At 48.5% G+C, this 10,399-nt stretch overlaps 1 protein-coding gene across 1 annotated transcript in view; it reads right to left on the reverse strand.

Moving 5' to 3' along the window:
- LOC146829730 (ras-related protein Rab-38-like) overlaps nucleotides 1–8,845 on the reverse strand; it is a 378,790-nt gene extending 369,945 nt beyond the window's left edge. Inside the window, exon 1 of the mRNA XM_085608451.1 lies at nucleotides 8,671–8,845. Within this exon, the coding sequence (XP_085464577.1) occupies nucleotides 8,671–8,706 (36 nt within the window). The 5' untranslated portion in view covers nucleotides 8,707–8,845. The remainder of the gene's footprint in view (nucleotides 1–8,670) is intronic.
- Nucleotides 8,846–10,399: the final 1,554 nt, after the last annotated feature.

The following is a 10,399-nucleotide window of genomic DNA, read 5'->3' on the forward strand; positions in this document are numbered from 1 at the left end:
CGAAGCAACTCTGAAGAATCACAGCTGAAAGGCAGTCCTGTTCCGTACCAGTGGTCTAATAATTTTAAAGGTAGGATAATAACTTCTGCTGCTTTCTTTGTACTTATTTTCATTTGTGTGCAGTGTGTGGTGTGCTGAATAGCAGTTTAGAGGTCAGCTGCTTGTTCTATACTTGCATGTGTGCATTTACTGAAACTTGAGATCAGTTTGAAAACTGCCCTGAGTGGCAGAACTGCTTTTAAAAAGTACATTTTGCAGAAATTCGAATTTGGTGGTAGGGGCACTTAAAATGGATAACCTACAATGTTTTAGCATATTAGGGACCCCCAGGGTCTTCCCTAGATATCCTAGGGGTAGGGGATCAGAAATATATAAGGTACACCCTAAATAAAAGAGTTTTTATACGCCTGGGTAAAGTGAAATTTCACTCCCTACATTGTTGTTAAGTGCTACTTAAATTCAACTTTGATGTTAGGAGCTATATATTTTTCACAGTATGATTATTAGACATTACAAAGATCAACAGGCATTGGCATAGCCAATAGGTCTCGCCTTTGGGACCTTATAAGTATTTAGTTATGCAGCAGGTCCCAAAGGCGAGACCTACTGGCTATGCCAATGCTTGTTCCTCTTGTAACGTATTGTTTGCTACCTCTTGTATTTTGTTTGCTCTTGATACTTGCACAATTGTCACTATTGCCTCATGAAACGTAACGTTTGCTCTTGTACTATGCACACTTGTAATTTTCTCCTCATGTATCAGTACTGTTCCTATTGTTAAGCGCTATGCCAATGCTTGTTTAACATTGATCGCGAGTTGACTCCATTAGTAACTGGTGCTCATGTAAAGCACTCTAATAATACTTCCAAGTAGTGTTCATGCTTTATAAAACTGCATTAAAAAAAGAGAGACGGAGGATGGAGCATGTGAATGGAAAACACGAGCACTGTATGAAGTGCTCCAAGACAACGGGGAAAAAAAGTTATTAGTGTGTTTGTGTTTTTTGAAAATGCTCCAATCTGAAGTTTATGCACTTTCATTTAAGTTCATAAACTTTAAAAGGTGACCACGAAATGAATGGCAACTTTAATTAAGAAGGATGTCTGGTATGGCTTGTTCTCTCCTGGCACCCGTGGTTTGTGTACTTGTAACACTTGCAAATGCCGCCATTAATCAAGCCGGATGGCTCTGTCTGGCTTCGAGCCCAGTGGCGCCTGTTGTCTGTTGTCTCACGAAACTCTTCTGTGCAGTAAGGGAGGGGGAGGAGCGGGTGCGAGAGGGGGAGGAAAGCCTGCCAGCTGTGCGCGTGCACGACATCGTGAACGCAAGCTGGAGGCCTGAAAAGCCACTAGGTTAGCACTTCCAAAACCCATTTACTAAAACTCTTGCCAGAGCAGCGCTGTAAGCGCTGGCTCAGGCGAGACCTAAAAAACGATTTTAGTGCAATTATTTTTATTATGTTTTTTTTCATATAGTCAAAATATTATTTTTTTAAATAATTATCACCAACCCTTTTGATGTTTCCACATATGAAAAGCAAGCCTCATTCCTTCCCTTTTTGCTTTAAATGTATTTATTTATAACACTAAGCACAGAAGCTTTACTGAAACATGAATTAGCCTGCGCCACTTTTTAAAGAGCAGTGATTATTTTACCATCAGATCCGCAGGTGTACTTATGTAAAAAGCAACAAGAAAGAAAATCCTTACTTTTAATCCTTTCACTGTTATCCAAAAAATTGAAACTGTCTTTTGTTAACTTTTAAAAATCAGTAGTTGTTAACGCACGTAACTTCATACAATGCTTCCCATGGCTTAATCTATAATTTAGTGGCTAAAAATAGCCATGTGTTAATTCCTCAGCTGTGCTCTGACCAGCAGGCATCCATTTCTACATCTTTCTCAGGAAAAAAAACCTTTGCTGTATTGAAATGTCCTGAAAAATCTCCTTTTGGTGTGTCAGACAGCTTCTTCTCAGTGAGACAGCTTAAACACAGCTGTTTGAAAGCTCTTTTCCTGGTACAGGAAATTTAAGCACGGTTCAATCTATTTAAAAGTCAGGCATTGCAAGCCAGTCAAAATATATAGTTCTGAATGTTTGTACAAAAGAGGCGCTTTTATTTAACGAGTAACTACTTACTCAGATAATGTGAATTCCTTTTACTATCTAATACAATGTAGCTAAGGAGAATGCTGTAACATTTTATATTGAGTCCTAGGTGTGTAAAGCACACAATTTTGTTGTATCTTCCTTTCTATGAGGCCTATTTTATTCCTATTGATTGTGAATTCTAATGTATCTTTAGCACTGTGGCAATTTGCACATCCAGACTTTGTCACTATTTTACTTCCAATGTGCTATTTGGCATATGTTACATAATTCACTCAGAACACACAACACTGCTTGTTTAAAGCAAGCCATTCTCACACAAAAAACATAGTCTGCTTACTGAAACAAGTACTTTCAAGCATGTCAGTCCACAACCACATTCAACAACAAAACAATTATCCCTCATATCAACACTTAGGACAAAACAAGAGACAGCCCACAGACTGTACTCGAACCAGACCATTTGTAAATACTAATTGTAAGTCATATTTACAAAAAGAGCTCTAAAAAAAAAAAAAAAAAGAAACTGCACCAAAACAGCCCAAAGACTGTTCCATGGTTAAGAAGCCAAATACACGAAATGACCAGTTTGGCTGACAGAACACGCCATATCACCACTTATGAATTTTACTAAGTGAGCAGATCTGGATCCTTTGAATAGATATATTGGGTTCCATGGTGTACTAGTCACCAGGGAAGAAATACCATTTTTTTAATATACCTAAACCTATTTAGGTATCCCCTCTGGGGGGAGTCAGCTGAGTACTTTCAAGATTCACATTGGTAACTCCAAGAAAGCAGCACATTCTACGAAGTGCGCTTGAAACAGGCATGCCAAGAATTTTGTAAGATATACAATATTATACACAAAGCAGCACTTAACTCAACGTGTGACGTTCAAGTTTTCAAAGTTTCTCATTACCTGCCTATACAAATTGCAATTTGCATATTTACAAATAAGTCAAAATTTTGCCCAAACAAGCAAACAAATGTCGACGACCTTACCAAGCCTAAATCTCCAGCCTCTCACTGCCAAGTTCTGAGTGACCTAACGGTCGTTTTAGAATGCTCACGCCAAAGAAGGTCTCAGTCGGGAGCGGCTAACACCTGGAGGACCAGAGCAGGGATACCAGAACCACATGCGTCTGCAAAGACAAAGAATCCGTGCGCAGGGTACCTCCTCAATAGATTCCTGTCCCGTCCTCCTCAGTAGATTCCTGTCTCCTGTCAAGACCATTCCCTTGGATAGCCGCTTCTCCGATGAGGTCCACGTTCGGGCGCCATTTGAAGAAAAAAAAAGACTTTTTAGGGGTTCATTGATACACCTGCTCCTTTAAACCCAACAAAGAAGAGACTGACACGGAAGCTGTAATATCAAAGAGAAATATTTATTAACCTTACATGAGGGAGACTGCGTCATACAGTACCCTCAGGCCACTGTAGGAGACATTTCTAAGGAGTACAGAGAACAGGGGCCTTCTATACCCACACAGGGGCTCAAAAGGAGGTGGTACAAGTACACATGAGAAGAGATACATACATAGATGGTCATACAGAACACACACAGTCAACAAGTAGGAGGAGTAATGAGTTGCTGACATCAGTTGGAACAGACTGACAGTTACACACTAGGAGCAGGTGCATGAGCAGCTACAGACTCTTCTGAGCATGTGCAAGGCTCTGGCTCAGAGCTGAAAGAGTTAACTATATCACATGACACAAGCAGACTACAAGGGCAGCCAACAGCGAAGAGGGGGAAAGAACATGGCGAGCACATGGCCAACTAAAATGGCTGCCACAAACAAAATGGCTTCAGCAAATGCTAACAGCTATTGCAGCTAGTTTTCCACAATAGGGGTGACTGATAGGTTTACATGTGCAGTGATTTAGAATAGATATAGGTAACCTATATCTAAATAAGGGGTGCATGCACCACCTTACACAGGCTGCAGTAGCAGACCCGTGGTGCCATTTTTAATGGTCTCCCAGGGGTGGCACAATACATGCTGCAGCCCCTGGGTGGCCTCTGGGGTACCTATGCCCTGGGTACATAGTATACCATATACTAGTGACTGATAAGGGTACCCCAGAATCCAATCTGGAGTGTACCTAAAGTACATGCACAACCAATTTAGGGGGAAAGCAGATAAACTGGGGTCCTGATTAGCAGGATCCCGGTCAGACTAGTCGAAAACCAGCAAAACACCAGGATAAAAGTGGGGGTAACCATGCAGTCAGATTCCACCTTCCGACACCCTGCAGAGCAGTCTCCAGGTGGAGCGCCCACCACAGATGTACACAGAGATGCGGGAAGGCTGCACCCAACTATTTAGGACCCCACCTCACAGAGATCAGGAAGAGAGACAAGCATCCCGACCCTTCAAAGGACTCATTCCCTAATGTCAGATACTGCGGGCCTCACCCGGCACCCCCTGCCATCCCCTAATGACAGCTGTAGTCAGTCATTTGCAGCTCAATGTCTCAGGGAAGGCCCTGGCACTTGTAAGGAAAGCTTGTCTCCTCTTCGCTCACCAGAGATCCTGGTGTTTCCCGCGCCCATCTAGGAGATGCCAGCAATACACATGTGCTGTCTGGAGAGCGCACCATCCCCTCCATCTTGTACTCAGGTCCAGACAGTCCGCTTCCAAAATGGAACCTGCAAGCCTGTTTCACTCGTGTTTGGCACACTATCACATCTAGAACACATGCGGACATGCAACGGAGGTGATGTCACGTTCAGGATTCTGGGTTCATCATGAGCAGCAGAACTTCATCTGAATGTGCCTGTAAGTGCACATTAGTGTCTCACAGGAGCTTCATGTGGGGACGGGATTCCCCTTTCGCTGTGAGGGTGCGCTCCATGTGCTCCTCCGGGTACAGGACTGCGCCAAGAACCTATCATTGTCAAACGACCAGGCCTGGGTCAATCATCCCACATGGGATTAATGCGTGGCATGACCAAAAACAAGACCACAGGTATGCAGCTAGGGCACACAGGGCAGGGGACATGGCTGTACATCATGCAGGGGACATTCCCATCCCAACAACGTACTACAAAATGCAGTTTGTGAGTCAGGCCCGGCATGCTTTGCCCAAGTGCTCTTATGAACGAGTTAGAGAGCAGGACAATCCGTGCAGCGGGCGGCTGCGTAACACAACCAGAGCTGACGTCATGCATGAGAATACAGCGTCAAATAGTTGTGCAATCTCGTATGTGAAGGAAAGTTTACAAAACAGCTTCGCAGTGCGGAACATTATAAATAAAATGCACCACAGTGGAAAACATGTGTGCAGCACAGAGTAAGAACATTATACGTAGACTGCAGCACAGTGTGGGGATCACACATGGAGTGTGGAACTGAGTGTGCAGAACGATCACAGTGCAGCACAGCACTGTGAGGATAAACGAAATGAGAGTATAGCGCTGAGAGGGTAACCATGGTTAGAGTGCAGTGCAGTCTACATAAATATGATTGAATGTATCGCTGAGTGGGGAAATATGATAACATTGTGTGGTGAATAGGATTAGAGTGCAGCACTGTGTGAGGAATGGGATTAGAGTGCAGCACTGTGTGGTGAATGGGATTAGAGTGCAGCGCTGTGTGGTGAATATGATTAGAGTGCAGCACTGTGTGGTGAATATGATTAGAGTGCAGCACTGTGTGGTGAATAGGATTAGAGTGCAGCGCTGTGCGGTGAATGGGATTAGAGTGCAGCGCTGTGCAGTGAATGGGATTAGAGTGCAGCACTGTGTGAGAAATGGGATTAGAGTGCAGCGCTGTGTGGTGAATGGGATTAGAGTGCAGCGCTGTGTTGTGATTAGGATTAGAGTGCACCACTGTGTGGTGAATGGGATTAGAGTGCAGCGCTGTGTGGTGAATATGATTAGAGTGCAGCACTGTGTGGTAAATAGGATTAGAGTGCAGCGCTGTGCGGTGAATGGGATTAGAGTGCAGCACTGTGTGAGAAATGGGATTAGAGTGCAGCGCTGTGTGGTGAATGGGATTAGAGTGCAGCGCTGTGTGGTGAATGGGATTAGAGTGCAGCGCTGTGCGGTGAATGGGATTAGAGTGCAGCACTGTGTGAGAAATGGGATTAGAGTGCAGCGCTGTGTGGTGAATAGAATTAGAGTGCAGCGCTGTGCGGTGAATGGGATTAGAGTGCAGCACTGTGTGAGAAATGGGATTAGAGTGCAGCGCTGTGTGGTGAATGGGATTAGAGTGCAGCACTGTGTGGTGAATAGGATTAGAGTGCAGCGCTGTGTGGTGAATGGGATTATAGTGCAGCGTGGTGTGGTGAATGGGATTAGAGTGCAGCGCTGTGTGGTGAATAGGATTAGAGTGCAGCGATATGTGGTGAATAGGATTAGAGTGCTGCGCTGTGTACATAAATATGATTAAACTGTGGCACCATGTGGTGAATATGATTGGACAGAAGCACTGTGTAGTGAACATGCTTATAGTACAGTTCTAGACATAGAAACTACCACCTTTCTAACATCATCATTCGGAGTGAGGGTCATTGGCCACTTTGGGTGGTGGGTATTTGGACTCCTAGGCACTCATTTATGGTGTTTGGCGTAAGGCAGCACAGCAAGTCTTCTTTCTGCACTGCCCTACTCCAAAGTGGAGGGGCAGGAATGCAGCGCATTTATCTAATACGGTGCATTTCTGTGATTTCCCCCTGCGCCTGGTGCAGTTTCAGCAGCCTAGTGGCAACCCAGGCACCCTTGCACCACGGTGCAAGGGCGAAAGGTGCCTCTATTGCAGCAGGATTGTTTTTGTGCAGGGAGGAGCACCTTCCTGCACGAGGTGTTTCCCTCTTTCTATGCGTGCTTTCTAATACAGCACACATAGAAAGAGGGAAAAAAGAGGAGAAATAAAGTTATTTCTCCTCATTACGTGTGCGCTGGGGAGGTGTAAGATTGCAATGCATTCCCAGGTTTACCAGGTAGTCCTTGTAAATCTGAGAATGCATAAAAACCCACGGGAGTTGCATGGGAACATCCACCACAGCGCCCACGGAACGCCTCCATAGCACAGAGTAAGGCAACGCAGCGATTTGCCCTGCATTGCCTCACTCAAGATTCTTGAGGCTACTCAAAGCCACGCAGTGCGACCTTGCATGGCTTCATAAACCTGACTCAGAGCCTTGCGTCACGCATGCACCACTTTGCTTGGTGCACATGTGATTAACCCTGGGCGGACAACTACACTACGCTCACGTAGTTTGCGTAGTTTGCGCTACTTCACGCTACGCAAATTGCACGTAGCACAGTGCAAAAGCGCTTGACTTTTTTCTCGTTCGCGATCAGCAACATCAAGTTGACGATCGCGAGCGTGGAAAATAAACCTCCCGGCGAGGTTCTCAACGCGGGGAGGTCAGGTTTCTCATTGCGAGCGGTCGCGTATGCTTGCGACCGCTCGCGATGAGAAACTACCAGTCAGCGAGAAAGCTGCCGCTCGAGTAAAAATCTACTCGAGCGGCAGAAAATGACCGCTTGAACTGTGCGAGATGCCGTTTGCAATGATTGCACAGTGCGGACAAGCATCTGGCACTGTGCAATCATTGCGAACAGCGCACTACGCAAACTACGCCCAGGGTTACGCACGGCTCTCATACATATACCCCTCAGTGAATTCTGTTTATTTCCTCACTTCTGAGCTCAAACCCGCTGAGTTGTCCCCCTTGTGTCCAGGATGACTGGGGGTCTAGGACAAAGGGCAGACACATGACAGCACACTGAAGACTTTGTCACATTCATTGTGGTGCCTAGATACAATGTGTGTGTTGTCCACAGTGAAAGAGTGGAGGGCTCGTGGTCTCTGGCTCGTAGACTTCCAGTGCCACAGACTTCAGTGTAAACTGAATGCTAGTGCCTTTCTGTGTCAGTGCTATAAATATATTCACAGTTATCTCTCAGCCCAGAAGATGCTGGGGTTCTGTGTCTTTTGTGGGTCTCTTCATCTTTACTGTTTCTCCGCTGGCTGCTGTGAATACATCTGTTTGTAAAGTTCTCGCTCTGACTGGAGTTTTATTATTAGAGGTGTCCGGTTATATCCGGGCGGCAGACCCCCATCACCGCCCAAACTAAGCCCTGACTGCTCGGGCACACGACCGCTGGGAGAGTGCGGACACAAAAGCAAGACAGGGGGTGCGGTGCGTGCCAATGTGATAGTACTCACCGCCGGGGGGCGACACTGGTGAACAACAGTCACTCACCAGAGCACCGCTCACGAGCCGCGTGTAGAGAGCCACCCGGACTCTCCTTGACAATGTATCGCACAACACGCATCCCTACACCCCTCGGGGCGGGCTAGAACCCGAGGGGATAAATAAAGGTGGGCAAGACCGCACGTGGTCTTCTGGCCCAGAATAGTATACCGGTGGCCGTGTGTGTCCTTTACTGTGAGGCTATCCTGTAACTGCGACACCTGGCCCGCCGCGCTACACTGGCGACGAGGCCGGTCGCAACATCGCGTGCTTCCGTGGTGTGCCTAACTGGTGCGGAGCCCACCCGCATCGCATGCTGCCGACATCGCCGCTGCCCAGGTGCTTACCTCGTGCTGAGGATCCTTGGCGGAGCCCACCCGCATGCTGCCGGCGTGAATCCTGCGCTGTGGCAAGATCCCAGGGTGAGTGGCTGCCCGTGCGCCCTGAAGCGCTGCCTCCGCTTTCTCACTCTGTGTCCCGCGTGGGTGCCTCCCGAAGCGCTCCTGCCGGCTGCTCCTGCCGATCTCCTGGAGGGGGCCTTGGGGAGGCTGCCCTGCTCCTGCCTGCCCGGCTGCTCGCTCGCTCTGGAGTGAGGCCCATTCGGGGAGCACAACAAGGTGGAGAGGTCTCTATGAAAGGGGAAGACGGGCCATTGTGACACTGCACCGCTGCCAATAAAGTTTTCTGCACACAGTTAAACTCTACAGGCCTGGACCCAACAGCCCCACGTTCAGGGAGAGGAGTGGGGACACAAACAAGCATTGGCGCGACCAGCCACGTGGGGGAAGCACCAAGTCTGAGCGCAGGGCCATCAAAACAAGCATTGGCAAGACCATCCGAACAGTACACCATCACACAAAAAAAAACAACAAGCATTGGCAAGTCTGCCTACCACTCGTCAACAAAAACAATAAAAAAAGAGGACGGAACACTGGAAAAGGGAACAGGGTACCCTGAGCCGCCCACACAGTTGTAACACCGCAACCACGCCCAGTTCTGCCGCACGATGTCCACGGTAGCCGCAACAGGTGCGGGCACGCCACAGGCGGGCGGATCCAATCAAGGCGCCGGCAATCATCCTCCGCCGCCACCGGTGGTCTCCCACACCGCAGTAGCACCGCTGCCGCCATTCAGTGAAACCGCGGATCCGGCCACAGCGGCGCCAAGGTGGAAAGCCTGGGTAGGGCGGTTGAATCACTACTTCAAGGGGACCAGGGAGACCGACGGGACAGTCAAGAGGTCACCACTCATTTACTATGGCGGAGCCGAAATCTATGATTTATTTGACACGCTTCCCAACACCGGGAACGATGATGATTATGACGCCGCGGTTAACGCCCTGAATGCGCACTTTGACCTCCAACTCAATCCGGACTTCGAGAAGTTCAAGTTTCGGAGGGCATGGCAAACAGACACGGAATCCGTCGACATGTTCTACACGCGGCTGCGCCGGCTGGCCAGCACGTGCCCCTTCGCGGACCAAAGAGTAGAGATAAGGGACCAGATCATTCTAGGCTGCCGCTCTAAACTCTTGCGCAAGCTCATCCTTCGCCAGCCAGGAATCTCGCTGGATGAGATCCTTGTGCTTGCCCGGTCCCATGAACTGTCGGATGCCAGGGCAGAAGAAATGGAGGCCGCCCTCCACACCCCAGTGGCTACGGGGTCGGGGTTCAAGAACACACCCATCAAGGAAGAGAAGGTAGAGGCGATCCAGCGACGCCCTGCGGCATCCCGCCAGGCGCCCAAACCCGCGCCAGGAGGATCGTGCGGGTATTGCGGGGACGACCATCCAGCGACGGCAGTCTGCGGGGCAAAAGGCAAGACATGCTCCCGCTGCGGGAGAATGAACCACTACGCCCGAGTGTGTCGGGGCGGGCGGTTCCGACAGGCGTCGTCGAGGCCCAGGTCGGGGCCACAGCAAGTACGCCAGATCTCGCAGGAAGAGCCCCAGGTGACCCAAGATCGCCTACCACAGCCACGACACCCGGTATACGAAGACGAGGACGACGAAGTCTTCGTGGTATCCTACGTCTGCCGGACCGGATCCAGGCGAAGACCGCCGCCCATGTGCTCTGT

Source organism: Triturus cristatus, chromosome 5_2, assembly GCF_964204655.1.
Source record: "Triturus cristatus chromosome 5_2, aTriCri1.1, whole genome shotgun sequence".
NCBI classification, from domain to species: Eukaryota; Metazoa; Chordata; class Amphibia; order Caudata; family Salamandridae; genus Triturus; species Triturus cristatus.